This window comes from Arvicola amphibius, chromosome 6 (genome assembly GCF_903992535.2).
Source record: "Arvicola amphibius chromosome 6, mArvAmp1.2, whole genome shotgun sequence".
Taxonomy (NCBI): Eukaryota; Metazoa; Chordata; class Mammalia; order Rodentia; family Cricetidae; genus Arvicola; species Arvicola amphibius.
Window position 1 is genome coordinate 135927798 of NC_052052.2, and position 20818 is coordinate 135948615.

The 20818-nt window shown below is 48.4% G+C and overlaps 1 protein-coding gene across 8 annotated transcripts in view; it reads left to right on the forward strand.

Annotated features, from left to right (window-relative positions):
• The window catches only part of Rreb1 (ras responsive element binding protein 1), a 180122-nt gene extending 166449 nt beyond the window's left edge, over positions 1 to 13673 (forward strand). For 7 of the 8 annotated variants that reach the window (XM_038335485.1, XM_038335483.1, XM_038335479.1 and 4 more), the window contains exons 11-13: positions 2732 to 2893; positions 8256 to 9059; positions 10358 to 13673. In XM_038335485.1, the coding sequence (XP_038191413.1) occupies positions 2732 to 2893; positions 8256 to 9059; positions 10358 to 10836 (1445 nt within the window). In that variant the 3' untranslated portion in view covers positions 10837 to 13673. The remainder of the gene's footprint in view (positions 1 to 2731; positions 2894 to 8255; positions 9060 to 10357) is intronic. The other variant, XM_038335487.1, reaches the window with a different exon arrangement.
• Positions 13674 to 20818: the final 7145 nt, after the last annotated feature.

Sequence of the window (20818 nt, forward strand, 5' to 3'; positions counted from 1 at the left end):
GTAAGCTTTAAATAACTGCATTACTTGTCGGTTTGAGGCTTTTCCTATGATCTAAAGCTTGGTACTACCAAACTGTCTTCATCATGGAATATAGCCTGTCTGTCCAAACCACCTATAAAGGAAAAGTGTGTAAAAACAAAAAGTAAATCATGTAAGAGATAGAAACCTACCCTTTCCTTTGAAATCAACAATTCCAGCATAGTGGAGCCCGGAGAGATGGCTGAGTAGTTAAGACCAGAGTTTAGATCCAGCAGCCATGTAATATATTGGGCATCTTACAAATGTTTGTAACCCCATCTCCAGGATATGCCACACCTCCTTTGGCTTCCCACACGTGCACATGTACTCAGACACACAGAGACACAAATAAAAAATCAGCAAATCCCAGTATAGTAGCGCCTGACCTTTTCCTCTTTTTTTTAAAGCTCCACTGTCCCCTTTTTGGTGCTGGTTCTTGAACCAGTGCTTCACTGTGCTGCATAGCTCGGGCTCTGCCACTAGTTCTGCCCCTTCGTTTCTCCTTTGCCTTGGTTCTCTTCTTCCCCATCTGGCCAAACCTGAAAAAGCTGCCATCTTGCTTTTTGACAAAGAAATAGTAAAGGAAATTTTAAAATATTGTGTTCAATTATTAATGAAAAGCAAAACAGTCACCTGAAAAATGCACAGCAGTGATGTTTCTACAGCTAGTTACTTTATGCCTTTTTTTTTCTTTTTAAATGAAGGTGTTGTCTATATTTTTAGCAGAAAGCTCCTGTAGACCCCTATCATGGAACTCACCAAGCAATTGGTGGGTTCTCGGCTATTGTGCAAGGGTCCCTTGTTGGTACATTCTAATGTGCACTTGACAAGATTTTAATGTGGCCTTCCAAGGTATCTAAGTATGCTTAGATTGATGCAAACATTTATGTCTGTCTCATTACCCCCAACCCCATACTCCTTTTGTGTCTACTCCATGGACTAGACATTGCCGGGATAGGGGTCTTTTTCTGCTTGCTTGGCTGGTTTCGTGGGGTGGATGTTGCTGCTGCTGCTGCTCTTCGGTGCTGAAGTTCAAGCCCAGAGTCTCACAAGTGCCAGACAAGAGCTGTGCCCTTGAGCTCCATCCCTGGCCCGTCTGACAGTGCAGACGGCTCCAAAGGTGGTCTGTGAGCCCTGTGCTCTCAGGAGGGAATAAATGCCCCTTGTCTTCAGTTATTCCTGATAGCAGTCCTGGGTGCACTGACACAGGCATTCTGGGCCTCCCTGTCCCTGGAAAACAAGAAGCTCTTCTAGCTCTTCCCAGCAGCAAGCCCCGGTGGCCTCTGCCATGTCCACCTTCCACCTTGCACACTGCACTAGCCTAAGCTTTGCCAGTATTAAAATATTAGTCTAAAGGGAAGGTCCCCGGTTTGTGTTTCCAGGGAGCTGTGCCAAGTGACTCTTCCTGTCAGTTATTGAAGGTTGCCTCCAGGTTCAAGGTTCTAAGATAGCAGCACCAGGCAGCAGCTCCACGGTTTTAGTACGTGACACCTTGTCCCAGTGGAGTCCAGAAACTGGGGCCTGGAATCTGCAGCTAGAGCAGGGGCTCGGTGGAGGCACACGTGACACTGACACTGAGCAGTCCATCATCCCCTTTTCTCTCCTAAAGCTCAGGGTGCTGCCCTCTTCTCTCCCCCTTCCCATTCCTGTTTCCCTGCCTTTCCTCTCCCACCCTTTCTTTTCCCCTTTTCCCTTTTTTCTTTCCCTCCTTTCTTCCTTTCTCTATTCTTTCCACCCTCTTCCCTCTTTACCTCCTCAACTTTTCCCATTCCCCTGTCCTACTTTCTCGTGCATACATACTCCTTGCCCTTTCCTCTCCACGTCAGTTCACACAAACTCAGGACAAACCACAGGGAAGCTTCCAGTGCATTTTGAAACACAAATGTTTACAGTGCAGGCGAGATCAAATAAATGAGGGGGATAAGCAGGCCAAAGCAGAAACCTCTAAGAGGGAACAAGGGTCTCTCCTCCCAACATGTCCACCCTATTTGTTCATGGCGCTGGCGTAGGGTCTGGGCCCGACGCTGGCTTAGCTTTCCTTGTGCTTCTGTAGAGCAGAACATGTAGCTCAATCTAGACGTAGCCATGTGCTGGTAAGAAAGAGCAAGAAAACCTGGGAACCATGGATGGGTCCTCCTGTCATTTTCCACTAGGGCCTAGGTAGAGGTCACTGCAGAATTTCCTCTGTGGGAGCCACAATAAGAAGGGGGAGACCTCCACACTGGGTGGAGGACTCACTCTGACTTCTCAGGATGGGCCCTGCAGGTTGCCAGGAGTTTGTGATCCCCCTTGGGGAGGCTCGAGCCTGCTTCCCTGTCCCAGCTCTCTCTTCACCTTCAGTATTGCCTGCCAGGCTGGAAGGGGATGGTTTTTGTCTGGTTTATGGGTATTGCTTGCCATGCCTTAAGGTCCTTGTGGCGGTGTTAACACTTTTTTACTGTCTTACTGAAACACGTGTATCTTGGTTTCATGGTTAACTTTCTTCTAGCCACTTGAAGACAGCTTCCGTTACATGAAGGCTAATGGAAAATGATTATTTTAGTTGTCGTCTGCTTTTGATTGTGTTTTAAGTGTGTTTCTCTTATTTTCTTAAAATGAAAGGGTGGAGGGGTGAACAGATGCCAGCAGTCCAAGGAGAGTAGATCAAAAGCAACTTTGCTTTTTCATTGCAGTAGAAAGTCAGATAAATACATATTTTTTTTTCCTGCTTCAGGTCAGAAACCCTTCCCCTGTCAAAAATGCGATGCCTTCTTTTCTACCAAATCTAACTGTGAACGCCACCAGTTGCGCAAACACGGAGTTACCACCTGCTCCCTGAGAAGAAACGGGCTTATTCCCCCCAAAGAGGGTGATGTTGGATCCCATGATAGCACAGGTAGAGCCTCCAGGTGATGGAGAACCAGAGAGAGGGCGCTCCCCAGAGCTCGGCTAAAGCTGTGTGAACTGGAGACCTGCACTGTGCAGTCTCCACATAGGGGGCCTTGTGCCCGACTCCTGCCTAAGCTGACTGACACCCAGGCCTGTGGAGCTGGGGACATAGTGTCAGTGCCTTGGACACATTGGAAATGCTAAGCGGGAGAACCAGCACCTTCCTTCCAGAAATTGCCATTGTTCTGATCCTGGAAGGCGGGATATCCTCATGTTGTATACTTTCAGCTCCTGATGTACATCCCTGAAGGAAATGTACAGCTCTGAAGTTTGGGGGACCCAGCCTCTGCAGCCTTCTTAAGCAGCTCTTGTCCAGTAGACTCAGTACTGCAGGAACTGTGACCCCCAAGCTCTTAGATGGGGAGGGGTTCTTGGTGGGGCAAGGCAAGGTGTTTCTTTTCGATAATTCTTTCCCAGTATAAACCTGTCCTTGTTTGAACAAGCACTCTGCATGTCCTTTCTTTAATCATAACTTTGCTTGACCTGGATCCGGGTATTATTCTCCTGTGCTGATTTGTGCTTCCTCCCTCCGACCCCTACAGAGTAATTAACACTGCCCCATTCCTGTTATGCCACCCTCACCCCTTCGGCTTCTATATTTACTCATGTCCTCTCTTCAATACATTCCATAATCTGACTACTCAAGTATGCTACCTCCTAACCCCCAAAACACACCATATAAAACCAAGCTGCTGCAGGCCACCTAGTCCGCCCAGGTAGGGGTGAGGGCATTGCAGATGCGGGTTCAGCTCTGTGGGTGTTGAAAGCTGGCATTTGCTCCTTGCTTGAATCTAAGCCACAGGTGTGTTTATCTAGGGTTACGGTTGTGTCTTGTTTCTTTTCTTCCTGAGATTTGGGTGGGATAGAGGGCCATGTAGTTTGGGTGGCACCCCAGCCCTGGGAGTCAGCGTGGACAGAGTGACAGTCATTAATCCAAACCCTGACTTCCTTGTCCTTCCCTCAGTGATGACACATCACAGTGGACTGGATTTCAAAGAGAGCTGATCCCAGTGGGGAAGTCTGCTCTATCTCCCCGTCCCACACCTTCACTCAGACTTTAAAAGCAATGGAATGCCTTTGGCTTGCTGGGTCCTTCTACCCGGGTAGACCCTCTAAGGGCAAGAAGGGTCCAGCTGCTTCACTGGCTTTCCCCCACCCCTGACTTCATTTCCACATAATTCTCCAAGATCTTTGAGTAAAGAAAGTTATCCTGCCATGGCTGACTCCCTGTGAGCCAAGCCCAGTCTCAGACTCCAGGAAGCCCAAGGCACTGCAGCATCTGTCTTTGCCGCAGACTGTACAGTTAATGTTTAACCGTCATTGCCACAGTACCTATTAGACTGGAACGTTTTCTTACAGTCTGTTTTACAGAACTGTCCTGTGATTCTTCCCTAACCAGTTCAAGGGGGAAGGCAGCTGACACAGGGGTTGCTTCTAGGAGGGAAGTCTCTGCATCCAGCTCATAGTGGAGGATGTTCACAGGAACGCCTCTGCTTACAGCAGAGATCAGTCAGAATTTATGGTTTGAGCTTACTTAGCTTTGGCACCAAGTGTTAGCCTGTGGTGTATTTACTTTTTAAGTTTACAGTTGCAGGTTTTCTTTTTCCAAGGCCCTGCCCCAGAAGTTATATAGATTTTCTTAAAGGGACAAAGCCTCTGAGGAAGGAAGTCACTGAGAGTTGTGAAACTATCAAAGGGATAAGTGTCTGTTTAAGCTCTAGACACAGCTTATGACTGGAGAGAGCAAATTTAGGAGGGAGAGAGGCAGAATAGGAGACAGGTGTTAAACAGGTTTCCTTTAAAAATTCTTTTCTGGTTTTGACCTTGGAGACAGGATAGCTCAGGTTGTCCTCAAACTCGAGGATGACCTTGAATTTTTGGTCCTGCTGCTCCTAGCTCTGGAGTGCTTCCCAAGTCCATCAGCTTGGGTAGGCAGGTGTTCTAACACCTGAACCACATCCTCAACCCCGGAACAGACTCTGTTTTAAAAAGACAGGAAATGACAAGGATGTTCCTGAAGTTTTTGAGGTTTGGTTTATATGTGCATAGATTGAATTCTTTTAAATAGCTGAACATGTTTTATGATGTCAGTGTGACTTTTCCAACCACATGAGATCTTCCGTGAAAATGCACCCCAGATTTCTCCCACACCCAGGGCTAAAAATACTGTGGTGGGGGACAGTTTCCCCTTCGAGGGCTGTATTAAATACTCAGTTTTAAATTGAAACTCTTCCCTCTGCTGGGCAGATGTGGCCTACTCTGCCCTTGAGGAATCTTCTTGGTTCTCAGTGATGCATGAAGTAGACATCACATTGGTAGTGCCTGGGCACGACCTTTTTAACTATTCCGTAATGGAAGGCACTCTTACCAACCCTGAAGTCCTGTTGTCCACACACACCTGGTACCCAAAAGTGCTCCCCATGCCTGAACACATCAGGCAAAGTGCAGGCAAAACTGTCCATCACTATAGGTCAGTTGCATCTGTCGCATTAGCTGAGTGACATTGCATTTCTAGGACTGGAGATGACCAGCAGAATCTGCTGCCCTGTAGGAGGAACTGGGCACTCACTGTCCATTAGGGTTCCTTCTGCTTCCCCCAGCAATTTTCTTTAAGTGTCACGGACACTAAGAGGAGACTGATGGGACAGAAACATTGTGCTCTTTTAAGGCTGCCTTGCCCATAGGAAGTGGGGAGCTCAGCCGCCTACATTTGAGGAGAAGCCATAGTAGGACTCGGCCTTTCCAGTCACCTCCTCACTCGCCATCTGTGAGTCTATTGTTCCCAATCGGGTCACAGACTACCACTCCCCCTAGTGGAAGTTTGGAGTGCAACCAAGCCACTTCTCAATCGTTAGCTTAATTGTACATAGAATTTATCCGCCCTCAGAACTGGATCATGGGGCATCTTAGTGCTAGTACTCGAATTTGGTTTCAGAATTCATTTTTACTTTTATAAATGGGTTTTGGGTTTGGGGTATGTTGTTTTTGTGTGTCTTTTTATTTTTTAATTTTTTATTTATTTTTGAGACACAGTTTCTCTGTGAATTCCTGGCTGTCCTGGAACTCGCTCTGTAGACCAGGCTGACCTCCAACTCAGAGATCTGCCTCTGCCTTCTGAGTGCTGGAATTAAAGGCGTGTGCCACCACCACCACCCAGCATATTTTTATAAGTTTATCATTTTAAATACATTCAAACAGCCTATGTACTGAGTGCATGCTACTCTGGGCCGAAGATGGGAGAAGCCCAAGTTCAAGACCAGCCTAGGATACATAGCAACCTCCTGTTTCAAAAAAGAAAGAAATCATGGTTTGCCCCCAAAAAAAAAATTAATAATAATAATAATAATAATAATAATAATAGGAGCAGCCTAGGGTATACTAGAAAAAAGTAGAATGACTCTTTCCAAAAAGTGCTTGACACACAAGCATGAGGACCTAAGTTCAGTCCCCAGCATCCATTAAAAAACAAACCTGTAGTGGTGGCTTGTGCCTAAAATCCCTGAACTGTGACAGCAACAGACAAGATGAAAGAGGACCCTTGGAGCTTGCTGGCCAGTCAGTCTGGCCAATTAACAAGCTTCAGATTAGTCTCAAAAAAAAATAAAATAGAGATGGGGGAAGACAGCAGACATTGACCTCTGGTTTCCAAACACGTGTGCACAAAAACCCATGCGTGTACACACAAAGCGAGCAATCTAATGTATCCTATGCTTTTGTTGCAGAGTTTAAACCAAGCCCATCCCATAGATGCTCTCTGTAACTTCAGAAAATGAGCATAGGTGTTTAAGTATAGCCTTAAGTACTTAAGTGTACATCTCTCAGGATTGCTGTTTCTTGTCACAAGTTATCTTCATGCCATGATTACTGGTTTAATTCTGAAGTCTCCTGAGACACCCAGACAGTAACCTCTACCAAGCACAGTAAGAATGAAACCGATGAATTGACACAGACGGAGACTTGGTCGCAGCTGTGAAGTATACATCCCATGTCAGGGGCAAGCCACCAGGCCCGCCTTGATGGCACATGATGGAGCTTGTGACACCGGGAAGGAATGATAGGCATATGGTGGTCTTCTACCACAGCAAGAGTCTCGACTGCCTCAAGCACTGATCAGAGGTGTGTCTATCAGGGGTACACCTTCTCTATGTGCTGTAAAATCCCAAGTTTCCACTTGGGGTTCAGAGGAAACACTGAAAATCTACAGTAATAAATTGGACTTTAAGTCCACAGCTCAACAGTAGTTCTCAGCCAGGTTCCATTGTGCTGTTAGAACCATTACGTCCTTATTAAACCCTAGAAGAGAAAAGGTTATGTTCCTGATATTGTTCAGTGTGGTTAATTTTTTTTTTTGTATCTTTCTGTTTATTTTTCTTTTTTTTTCTTTTTTTTTGTTTTGTTTTGGGGTGTTTTTGTTTTTTGGTTTTTTTGTTGTTGTTTGTTTTGATACCATCTCATAGTTCAGGCTGGCCTTGAACTCACTGTGAGAAGCCCAACCTGGCCTCCAGCTCTTGTCTACCTGCTTTAGGCTCTGAAGAGTGCAGGTCTGCACTAATGTGCCTGGCTTTGGTGTGTGATGTTGTCACGGACTTCCTGTGTCTGGTTTTGCTGTGGGAGGTAGACATCACCGTGTACAGGAGATCCACCCTCTAGGTCCCTGTCGTCATGCTCACCCACACTCTCACAGCCCCTCAGAGCCACCTGCCATCCCTCCCCGAATGCTTGTGCCCAGGTTTGTGTTGAAGGTCCTCCGCATGCATTGTTCACAGGTGCGGTGCGTTGTTCCTCTGCTCTGGCCTCTACCTGGTGATGTGCCTGTGGACCATGTAAACAGAACCCACATGTGGGTCGTTTTCTGTGAAACTCCTTGAGGACCACGTTTGGAAGATGGGGAGGGGGTCGTTTTTGTGTGTGTTGCATGTTCGTAAAAGCTCTTTGCACTGGAAAGATAACCTTTATAACTTGGCTTCTTCAACCTCCCTAGTGCTGCGAGTTTCTGGAATGCACACCCTCTCCTGTCTGCACTGCCTGAGTCACTACACCTTCCTTGGGGTGGGGGGGGGGAACAGCTGAATGAACGTGGGTGTGACAGTGGAGGTAGGTCAGGAGTTCCGAGGCACAAGAACCCATCTGTTTAACTGGGAGTGTGAAGGCTAGCTTGGTCCTTTACAACTCCCGGTTCAAAAAGTCCTCACTATGTTTAGTATCCAGGCTGCCAGGGTGGGTCCAGCCAAGTCCCAGTAAAGCCCTTGAAAAGGGCATCTCAGTATCACCTCATCTGAACCCCTTCCCTCTTTTGCTTGCTTACACAGACAGCCAGTCAGACACAGACGCATTGACTACCCCTGGTGAGGTGCTGGACCTCACAGCCCGGGATAAAGAGCTGCCACCATCAGAGGGAGCCGTGGAGCTCAGCCCAGCTACACAGGACCTCCAGGTGAAAGAGGCCAAAACAGAGGCAGCCCCTCCTGAGAACGAGGAAGAAAAGGGGACAGAGGAGAACCCAGAGCCAGAGGAAGAATGTGGCGTGGAAGAAAGCACCAGGGATGCAGATGCCCCGGAGGAAGACACAGCCAGCAACCAGAGCTTGGATCTTGACTTTGCCAGCAAGCTGATGGACTTTAAGCTGGCAGAGAGTGAGGCAGGCACTGTGGACAGCCAAGGCACAGCCCAGCAGGACCAGAAGCATACCTGCAATACCTGTGGAAAGAACTTCAAGTTTCTGGGCACCCTGAGCCGCCACAGGAAGGCACACAGCTGCCAGGAGCCCAAGGAGGAGAAGGAGGCACCTGAGCTGGAGAATGAGAGTGCTGGCAGAGCAGCCGAGGGGCCCTCGTCTTCCCCTGAGCCTGAGGAGAAGCCTGCTGAGTCCCCAGCAATAGACCCAAGCCCAGGGACCAGGGAGGCCTCCGTGGAGAAACAGAATGAAGAAACAGAGGGCCCCTCTGACGGGGAAGGCACAGCCGAGAAGAGGAGTGGCGGTGACAAGAGACCAAAGACAGACTCCCCCAGAAGCATGGCCAGTAAGGCGGACAAGAGGAAGAAGGTTTGCAGTGTATGCAACAAGCGCTTCTGGTCCCTGCAGGACCTCACCCGGCACATGAGGTCACACACAGGTATGAGAGACCAAACCCAAGTCAATTCCAGGGCTCATTTGAGAAAACTGGCTAGGTTTGGTTGTCCTTTGAGCTGGGAAAACCAGGGCAGGTGAGGGGGCCTTCTGCAGCAAGCAGTACATTGGAAAGCACTCTTCCTCGGCCACTCAGTTCTAGTCTTGGCCTCTATAGATAGGGTGGCTGCCCTGTCCACAGACTTCTAGAACAAGAACAGTGGGCATATGTCAGCCAGATGCTAAGGAGGACACAGGGGGGTATATATGCCAGGGAAGTCAGGTGCTGGCTTGGCCTATGTTGTGATGACCCCGTGTGTCCCATGTGTCGTCTGTTATTAGGTAGGTGGGGACTTGTTCCTTGTGGGGCTCAGCCTGCCACCTGGGGGCTAGAGCTGCAATGACCACAGAAGTTCCTGTTATTTTGATGGGTAGGGGGGAGACCTGGATAGAACCATGAAGCTGAAAGATAGAAGCATCCCTCCAAAGAGAGCACCCCAACCCATCGTCCATATCTCATTTCATGCCCCCCCCCCCACACACACACACAAGCAGCCTTGGCCCTACATGGGACCTTGTTCTGGCCAGAGATGTTCTCAGCTGTGGCAACTTGGTATGTAAGCTATGGGGAAAAGCCCAGCTACGCCTCCTTGTGCCATGATTGAGGGGATTGTTGCTGGCCATGCAGTGCCTGGGCAAGAACCATTCAGTCCTCCTACAGGACTCCTTGCTTCTGGGATTCTTTTAAGATCGGTATGTGGAAGACTTAGTTGAGAGGAACAGGGGAAAGAATGTGACTCCTAGTCTTACCAGTTGTGGCAAATAAGAGGGCTCTCCCTAGGGCTGGTCAGATGGTTTAGCGGTTAAGATCACTGGCTATTCTTCCAGAGGACCTGGGTTCAGTTCCCAGCACCCACATGGCCGCTCACAGCTGTCTGTAACTCCAGTTTCAGGGAATTTGACACCTTATGCACATAACATAAAGTTAGGCTGGGTAGTGGTGGCACACGCCTTTAATCCCAACACTTGGGAGGCAGGGGCAAATCTCTTGAGTTCAAGGCCAGCCTTGTCTACAGAGCAAGGTCCAGGACAGGCTCCAGAGCTATAAAGAAACCGTGTCTCAAAAAACGAAAACAAAACAAAAAGTTAAATAAATTATTTTAGAAAAAGAAAAGATGGCTCTCCCTAAGCAGCAAGGCTTATTTATTTAGTTCTGGATGCTGCTGCATTCATGTAGAGCAAGGAGCTAGGAACCAGTGGCCTTTGTGTTAATGGACATCTCATTTTCCTTCTCTCGTTGCTCAGGAGAAAGGCCATATAAGTGTCAGACCTGTGAGCGAACCTTCACCTTAAAGCACAGCCTAGTTCGACACCAGCGGATCCACCAGAAAGCCAGGCACAGCAAGCACCATGGGAAGGACAGCGACAAGGATGAGCGGGCTGAGGAGGACAGTGAGGATGAGTCCACCCACAGTGCTAACAACGCTGTCTCCGAGAGTGAGGCCGACTCAGCTCCCAGTACCAGCAACCATGTGGCCATCACCAGGAGCCGGAAAGAGAACCCGGCCAGTTCGGGGAAGGATTGTAGCCAGGAGGAGAAGACTGCCGTAGAACAGGCAGCTGAGCCTAGCCACAGCACACCCAAGGAGCAGGTGTCTCCAGGTGAAACAGACTCCGAGAACCCCGCAGCCCTTGTGCAAGACTTACTGGAGCTGTGTGCCAAGAGGCCTGCCCCAATCCTGGCGGCCACCGACAGTGCCTCACAGCTCCTGGGGATGGAATGACAGCTTGCCCTGTCCCCATCAGCACACAGATAAAGCTAGCAGAGCCTCCCGAATATAGATTTCACAAGATTTTTCTCGGTGTCCTCCAGCTGTCTGGAGAGAGGAAAGAGACAGGCAGTGCGGCCAACCAGCTCGTGCCATAGCCTTACCCAGTGTGCATGCTCCCGGCCCCAGTACGCCTGCTCCAGTGCCTTAACTACTTATGGGTTCTCCCATGTCACTGTGGGTATGACACGCCCCCCATGGCGTTTTAACAAAACGTATTTTAATGAATTGTTGGGAGTATCTCTTCATTTAAGCATTAACATTACCTTTTTGTGTTGGTATGTTTGAGCTTGTTTCTGTGAACCTGTGATAGTACTGTTTGTTCTGTGAGCTGGAAACAGAAGAAGAAAGCCTAACCCTTGGATCCCCGTAGCCAATAACTGGAAGAAAATGATGTGAATTTCATGTACATGACCAGAGGGAAGAGGGTGCGAGGCTGATTTCTAAGCTAGACCTTTTGTCTCTGGGTCACCTGGTGGAGGAGCCATGAGCTGGTCTTTGTTAGTGGATGTGGTTGGTGCAGAGTTCCAGTGTGGCGTGAGCCAAAGCCAGGAAAGAGTCTAGCTTCAACCTCACGTGTCTCCACTCTCTCCGTGTTAGAAATGGTTACTGTTCAAATTCTTAATTTACAGAGAAGAATGGCCTCCTCAGCAGCGTAACCTATGGAGGACATACCTGGATGTCATTGATTTTTCCCTTCTCCCCATTCAGTATGTTATTAATATTATTATATTATTATTATTAGTTCATCAGTTTGCTGGGCTCTGCATTCAGCAGAAACAAATGGGCAATATTTGCCCTGGGAGACCCGCACTGCCGCCTGGTCCCCGCACAATGTGTGCCTGAAGCTTTGTTGGCACACCAGTGATGGCTCTTCTACTGTATGCAGACAAGCCTTACTTCAGTGGCTGTAGAAGCCAGCAGGGGCCAGGAGTGGGCTTCCGAGCATGGCTGAGGAGTGGCTCAGAGGGAAAAGGATGCATGTGTGGTGGGAAGCAGGCATCCCAGATGCCAGGCCATGCCTGGGGCACCTCAGAGACAGCTGGCAAGGCCTCCCAGTCTTCCTGCTGAGCCGTGTCCAAGCCTTCCCCCTGCTGTGCTACTGTCTTTGAAAAGCAATGAGATACTACTGCTGGTGATGATGATCTGAACTGCGCGTGCGCGCGAGCCAGGGTTAGACTAGAGGGCTGTCTTCCTGCACCTTCAGTGTGGGGCTGCTGGGAGAGAGCAGCGCTTCCTGATTGGTCAATCTCCCGGTGCACAAAGGCCGGGTTCCCTTTGTTCCTGAGTGTTCTCCGTAGGCAGTAGACTTCCTTCATCAGCAAAAAGGAACCGCTCCTACTGTAGCTGACCTCTGTTCAGCAAGCACCCTGTCCTGTAGCTGAGACCCGAGGATGCCTGAGCCACACTGCTACTAGAGCCCCTGGCCTTGCCCCTTGCCTGCAGAGCCTCAAGACTTCTCTCAGGGAGGTCTACCTCTGCTCCTCTTCTTCCCCTCACCCAGTGGCTCCCTGTGTTCCTCTGTCCCTGAGACATGCGTACCCTTCTGTCCACCAGTCTCTAGTGGCTAAAATCCAACCACCCCGACTTTAATGGAAGATAGATATTCTAGAGATAATGAAAAAGCAATATATTTGCATATGAAAAGTGTTGAGATATATATGATTTTTAACTGTATTAGGGATGTATGAACCAGTTTAAAATTGAGATTTTATTTACTGTAGAGAGAAATCAGAACCCAGTGGCCCCATGGTCTTTTAAGTTAAAGCCAGCTCCTGCATCCCTTGGTTATTTTTTATTATAATTATGATTGTTAGCTTCATTGTTGTTGTTTGGGGTTTCTTGTGTTTTGTTTCTCTATGCAACTCTCCACACTAAACTCATCATCTTGTGGAGAGAAGCCGTGACTGAACTCTACGCTGCGGTAAGATGTAGCAGGGATTGGCTCCCAGCAGCAGCCATAGCCGGGGCTGCAGCTCGCAATAATCACTATTGATTTAAAGCTTTATTTAGTCTGATCTATTCCTTCATAGTCAATAAGGTCTTGCCACATTTTATTAGTGAGGTTGAGAGATGTATTATTTGTCTGTTGTCCTGCCCGCCTTCCTCCCCCCATATTAAACTGTGAAATTTGTGATTTGTTTAAACGCTGGGTGAATCATAGTTTAGTTTGCATGTCCAGCTAATTTGTTTCTATACATTTTGTTTGATTCTCTTTCTCCTCAGGGCTTTTACAAATATATATATATTATATATGTATATATATATATGGATCGTCTGAAAAAAATTTGAGGTGCAAATTTTTTCTTGGTTTTGTTGTTTGTTTTGTTTTTTTTTGTTTTGTTTTTCTCTTTAATGGACACAACGCTGAGACTCAATCACTACATAAGATACCTGGCTGTGAAAACAAGACAAAGGGCCCCGTGGGGCTGTTTCCCAAGCAGCTCCTCGGACGCCTCCCTGAGTCAGATGCCGATTTCAGACAGATCATCCTCCGTGCGTCTCTTTCTCCTCTCTTTCCTCGAGAAGTTGATCCTGATGATTTCAGCCCATGCATTAAACAGGAAACAATAATACCTGTAGAATTCATATTTTTCTAAAGGGAACTTAAAAACTGCTGCTACATGTTATGTACAAAACTGGTTTATGCCACATGAACAGAATCACAAGTTTGGTTTTGGTACTTTTTGTTTCTCTTTGTACTCAGTTGTATAGAACTTCCAGATTCAGAATGAAAAGAAAGCTGTTCTGTATCAAACCATCTAAGCAATAAATGTTATATTTAAAAAGTGGCACATGACCAACCTGTGAGTTCTTCCAATCCTTTCTCTAAACCTGCAGCCCACTCTGGGCCGGTCTAAGTGGCCAGCCCCGTGGAGCTGTCAAGGGTTGATGCCCACCAGTGATGATGCCCTAAGAAGCCTGGGTACCCAGGCAACATCTTTAAAAGACGGTTGGGGCTGGAGATGACCCAGTCAGGAAAGTGCCTGACACAAAAGAGTTGAGGACCTGGGTTCAGATCCCCGGGTCCCTCTGCCAACACAGAGTGGCGGGCGGTGGGGGGGTGCATGCAAAGACAGACAGATCCCTGGAACTCCCTGGGCAGCTAATCCTGCCAGATTGGTTATCTTGGGCTCACTGAGAGGTGCTGCTTCAAATAAAGGTGGCGGGCTAGCACAGTGGCTCAGCGGGTAAAGGAACCCACAAAGCCAACAGCCTCTGACTGATCCTTAGGACCCACCTGGCAGAAAGACAAAGGATTCCCAGACAAAATCACAGACTGGAGCAAAACATGAATGTGGACCGGGGATGTCAGCAGCTACGGTGAAATTTTGTAACGAGGCCAGATGGGGACACCTGAAAGGCAGCAGAGATAGCTGGAGCTGGGGTGGCCCACACAGCCGGGCTGTTTCCTATGCTCCAGTAACTCCTAAGGAGAATGGCTGGCCTTTAAGGGACTGAGTTGGCAAAACATAGAGCAGTGTTTCTCAACCTGTTGGTCTCAGCCCTTCTGGGAGTTCAAATGACAAGGGTCGCCTAAGACCATCAGTAAACACATACTTATGATTTATATCAGTGGCAAAATTAGTTATGAAGTAGCAACGAAGTTTTATGGTTGGGGGTGTCACCACATGAGCTGTTTTAAAGGGTGGTGGCGTTAGGAGTTCTGGTAAGCTAAAATCTTAGTGCTGCAGATTTTAGTGAGCCTAGCAATAGAAGAGCAGGCCTGGGGCTTGGAGACAGCTGGTCAAACCCATGTGTTTGTGAAGAGCCCTGTACCCTCTCCCTGGGGAGTAGCCTTCAGTAGGCAACCCCTGCTGGGCAGTGATGGTGCATGCCTTTAATCCCAGCACTCAGGAACCTGGTCTACAGAATGAGTTCTAGGATAGTCAGGGCCATTACAGAGAAACCCTAGCTTGAAAGGGGGGGGGGGGGGAAGGCAACTCCATTAGAAACTGATTTGTGGGAAACTAATTTTAGGGTGTGATATAAAGTCATTGGCCGGATCACAGCATGGCTGGAGGAATGGGGTCCCTAAACCTCAGGCTCCTCTGTTCTGAACAGCTGGCTTTGATAAGATACCAAGGATCCTAACATATCCACAGTGCTAGCTAGATGGCTCAGCAGTTAAGATTCTGGTGATGGTCACACACAAGCAGCTTACCCGCACAGCCTCCAGCCTCTCCAGCTGGGTAGAAGGGTGCTGCCAACCACTGAGTGATGTCTAAGGCACCTGTGAGCATGGGCTCGGTGGCCAGGTGCATTGGACGGCAGCTGGTACTCTGTTTGCTTTCTATTGCTGTGGCAGACACCAAAAGCAACTTGGGGAGGGTTAAGGGTCTGTTTCTTCTTAGAACTCTGAAGTCACAGTCCACTGTGAAGGGAAGTCAGGGCAGGAAGACCGTGGAAGGATGTTCCTTGCTGTCTTGCTCCCCCTGATTTGCTCAGTCTGCTTTTTTATACACCCAGGACCAGGTGCCTAGGGATGGCACTGCCCACAGTGGGCTGGACTATCACATCAGTCACATAAATCAAGAACATGCCCTAACAAGCCTTTTAAGCACAGTACTCAAGCAGAGGCATAAAGTCTACATAAAGACCCTGTCTCAACACTAACAAGAGAAGAACGACCTACACTGAGTACTAGGGGTCTCTGAGTTGTTATTTCTCCCCCAGGATCCAGTCACCCTTGCCTATGCACTTACTCCTTATACCCCCGCCCCCTGGCAGCCACTGCCTGGCAGTCTCTGGCTGGGACACTAAGAGAATCATACAGAAGAAACCTGATTTCTTTGCAACTTAAGTTCTAACAGGGAAACTGACGGTAAAGGAAGTAGATGAGAGAGATAAAGAAGATGTGAGTCTAGGGGGAAGAAGGAACCAGGAAGAGACAGGGACGGCCAGCCCTGAGGAAGTCACCCGTGCAGTTGTCTGCAGAGGGCACAGAGGAAGGCCTGTGGGCCACAAGCCCTACAGGAAGCCGGCCAGAGAGACAAGAAGAATGAACCAGGTGTGGAGCTTACAGTAGACTGGAGTAGGTGGGTGGGATTCTGGTTTCATGTTGACTCTGGAGTGACAAAGATGGCCACAGGAAAACCACCAAAATGAGGTGGCAATCATGCCTTCTCATAGGAGTATGAGAAGAGGTGGGTTTTTTGTTTGTTTTTAAGACTGTTCCTCACTATGTATCCCTGGCTAACCTGAAACTCACTGTGTAGACCAGGCTGGCCTCAAACTCAAGCGATCTGCCTGTCTGCCTCCTGAGTGCTAGGATTAAAGCCATGTGTAGGCACACCTGATGAAGAGACAGGGCTGAGAATTTCAGGAGCATCCCCAGGAGGCTTCTAGATGCTAAACCAGATCCAGTGTGAGCGCTACAAGGCAGTCAAGGAAAGGCACGCTTAGCTATGACTTGCTCTAGGGGCCAGGAGTTAGCTTTGAAGAGAGGTTTCCCCTGACAAATTATCTTGGCAGGAAATGCGTTGCACCTAAGAGCCCATTTCCAGGAAATGGCTGAGGGATGGGGGAGACTTGCTGCTCTTCTAGGCTGAGTCCCACAGAACCCCAGCCTCCAGCCCTACAGTGACCCTTGGGTTTGGCATGCAGCTCACAATGCCTGTCTGCACTGTATGTGTTACCGTACAGTTTGCGAGCTTCGGGCAAGGGGCTGGAGGTTGAAACACACAAAGGCTCACACAGACAGACACAGAGAGACAGAGACACGGACCTCTAGTCACTGGTAAGAAGTTCTTTATTCAACAGCACCATGGAGGCTTATAGACCCAACAGTCAAGTGGGCCAACAGGTGAAAACCTTATCCTCTGATCCTCAAGGCCAAGGCAACACGTGCTCATGAAGCAGAGCTGGTAAACAACTTTGGCACAGCTTTCAGTAACTCAAATCCGAAGGAAAGTAAAGATCTCTAGCAGAGAAGAGCAGCTGGAGGCCAGGACTCCAAATGGTTCCAACCCTGGCCCACCACCCTCATGCCCATCCTTTCCCTATATCCAGACTACTGCCAAGTCAGCGGGCCACCTGTCCTGAAGACCCACAAACCCACAGAGATTTCAGAAACTGTTCCCTGAGAACATAGTGAGCCAGGCAGCACAGTAAGGCCTGTGGGACCGTCCTGAGCAGAAGAGAAAGCCTTAGATCTGAGGTCCAGACATCAGCCCTGGGTGAGTCAGCCTGAGAAAGATTTCTTTTGTCTCTGTTGCTGTACCATAATGGTTACCAAAAGCACAAGGGGGAAAGGTAAGGTTTTATTTGACTTATACTTCCAAATCACAGTCCATCCCTAGAGGGACCTCAGAACAGGAACCCAGACAGGAACTTTAAGAAAACAAGGAAGTAGACTGCTTTCTGACTTGCTCTAAAGGTCATGCTTAGGTTAAAGCATGATTAGTAAAACTCAGAGAAAGAAATCGGGGTTCAACCTGACGATCCGAAAAGCAAAGCAGCCAGCCACTGGCTTTTACTTCAACCTCAGTCCGAAATGGTGATCCTGCCTCCAGGAATCTCAGAATGAGACTGTTTGAGAGCTGTTTCCTGCCATTTTATAATCCTCTCTAGGGCCAGGATTAAAGGCGTGCACCACCCGGTTTCTGTGGCAGTTAGTGTGGGTGGCTGGTCTATAAGGCTGGCCAGTGTGGCTGTTTTACTTTCCCGATCCCCAGGCAAGCTTTATTTATAAAACACAAGTGAAATGTCTCTACATTAGGTAGCTTTCTTGTGCAATCCAGGCCCACCTGCCAAGGGAATGGTGCCACCCACAGTGGGCTGGGTCCTCCTGTATCAGTGGTCAATCAAGACAAGTCCCCACAGACATGTCCCCAGGTCAGTCTGGTCTGGGCAATCAATCCCTCGCATGAAACCCTGCTCCCTTCTCAGGGGACTTAGATGTGTAAAGTTGACAGTTCAGATAGCTAGTACAATGACCATGATGTTTAGCTAGACATGTACGACCGCCCAAAGACACCACCTTCACTTTGATGGGCATTGCCCAGGATGTTGATGAGTGCACAAAAGGAGCCGGCCATGAGCACCAAGTCCACCGTAGCAGCCATCTGTGCTCACCACCCACGCTTGGTCCTCAGTAATTTTGAAATAAGAGTGGTGTCACACGGCCTTTAATCCCAGCACTCGGGAGGCAGAGGCAGGCGGATCTCTGTGAGTTCGAGGCCAGCCTGGTCTACAAGAGCTAGTTCCAGGACAGGCTCTAAAACTACAGGGAAACCCTATCTCGAAAAACAAAACAAAACAAAACAAAAGAAAGAAAGAAAGAAAGAAAGAAAGAAAGAAAGAAAGAAAGAAAGAAAGAAAGAAAGAATAAAGAAAAGAAAAAAAGAGGTGGAAGAGTATAAAATCAGGATGTGGATTTAAAGTGAGACTCTGAGCCACACCCCTGCCTCAGTTGTTGGTAGACCTAGCCTCAGCATCATCACACAAGCCTCCCTGGAGTCTCATCCGGGCTTTGTATTAGTTGCTTTTCTGTCTCTGTGGTAAAACACCGTGACCGCAATTTGGGGAAAATTTGATTTGGATTTATGGTCCCAGAAGGGAAAGAGTCCCTCGTGGTGGAGGAGTATGGCTGCATGCAGCAGAGAACTCACATCCTGGACCACGGGATTGAAGCGGAGCAGGGAAACTGCAAGAAAGGAGGGGTCTCAAGATCGTAAAGCTGCTCCCAGTGACCAACTTCCTCCTGCAAGGCCACGCCTCCTAAACCTCCCCACCCTGCCAGAGCCTATGGGGACCATTCTTATTCCAGCCGCTATAGGTTTCCTGACATTTACCATGCCCAGCAGATGCTTGCCAGCCTCACTTGGTACCAATACACAGGCCTCAAAGCGACTGGGGCCTCTCCCTTGCCGTGACCAACTCCCGAGGAGGCCGGGAAGCAGGAAGAACGACTGGGTTTATTTTAAACCTATAATTGAAGGCTGCGTGTTAAAAACAAACAACGTCCTCTAAGCCTGGGGTGCCAAAGCCAGTGTCCTAAATAAGGAACAAGCAGTCACTCCTTTCCCGTTTTGCTTTCAGAGGAAGAAAGTTGAAGCCAAGTGGGGAAGTGGCCTGCCAGCCTCTGGCTGTGGGCTGTCCTGAGTCTTGCCTGCCTCCCGTAGGAATTGACACACTCGTGACGTGTAGGGCTCTGTAGTGACGGTTCACGCCTGCTATGTTGGGATGAAATATCCACAAATGTGTCTTTTCCCTCCGGGCAGGAGACTCAGGGGACAGCACACACACAGACGCTCTAAAACAATTCCCTTGTTGGAAAATCCATTTTAGACCTGCTGATCCAGGGTTTCGGGAAAGGGAACCTAGCCATGAAATTCTCATGGTTCTGGAGCTTGGGAAAGTCTGCAAGCCACAGCTCTGGATGCTGAAACGGTCCAGGACTCTGCTAGCAAGATATCTCTCTGTATCCATAGGGATTATCTCCAGGATCCCAACATTGGAAAATGATCAAGGCTTCTCCATAAAATGGCATCACAGGGGTTAGAAAGATGCTCAGTAGTTAAAAGCACTTTTACAGATGCAGGGGTCAATTCGCAGCATCCACATGGTGGCTCACAACCATCTGTAAGTCTAGCTCCAGAGGATGAGATATCATCATCTCAAATCCTCGTCTGGTCTCCAAAGGCACCAAGCATGCATGTGATACGCAGACATATATACAGGCAAAACACCCATCTACCTATTAGTGCCACTAATTATTATTCTTTAAATGGCTTCATGTGTGCATAGAACTTGTGCACATCTTCCCATAATTTCTTTTCTATGTGTCTAATGTGTATGCACACATGTGTGAACATGACATGGTATACATGTGGAGAGGTCAACTTGCAAGAGTAGGCTTTTTTCTTTTCTCATCAGGCTAGGCAGAGAAATCTGGTGGGCAGCAGGTCCTATTACCTGCTGAGAATACAAAGTAACTGCTGTGGGCGCTGCTGTTTAGTACATTGTTTAAGGACTAATGACAAGAAAGAAAACAGTTCTACCATATCTTTAACACAGACAAGAATTCCAAACATTTGCTTTCCTATCTGCCTCTGGTTACACAGAGATTCGGGATGGGTACCTACAGTCGCCTCTCAGACACAAGGTAAAGCAGATTCAATGAAGACCTTTGACTTTGGGGCATCCCTTTGGTTGGAATGGCTCTCCGAGATCTGGGGACAATGCCAGCTCTTCCACATTGTCTCTTCCCCAGCCTGTCCAGGTATTCTGTGTGTCAGCACAGTGGGCTCACCCCACCTCAGGATCAGCTTCCAGTCCCTCTGGGGAGAACTCCCAAGCAGTTGTGACTGGGCTCGACCTTAGTCCTCAATCTGGGAGCAAAAGCCTCCAAAATACTCTCATGGTTCTCCCACCTGCCTGGAACTTTGGGCCATCCTGCTCCTGACACCCACCTGCTTTTCAGTCAGAGCTGGAGATGGAACATGTGAGACTTTGTCAAAACCAGTGGGGAAAGGATTTCCCCTCCCTAAGTGTGTGTTTTCTGGAGTCCTAGTTTTCAGTCAGACACAGTCTCAGCTGAGGCAGGAGGATGGCTTCAGTCCACAAGTTTCAGACCTCCTGTGCAACCCAGCAATACTTCCATCTAAAAACAAAGCAGAAACCACAGTTCTGATTTTCTTAATTTGCTAAGGTCACGTGCCATGGTGATGCTGTGGGCAAGTGCCCACACAGGACTGGATTGCTCACTTTTGGAATCAACGTGGAATCCGATCCCAACCCTCCATAGCTACATCCACACTCAGGCCATCACCTGAAGGTGGGGTAGGAGGTTGTTGGCATGCAAGGTTGGGGTCACGAGCAGTCCCGAATCTGCTCAGAAAGCTGGGACCACATAGCGCTGGAGTCGCAAGCTCTATGAGTACACCCCATTGTGCAGAATCCGTTTGTTTCAGAGAGAACCCAGTGAGAATTT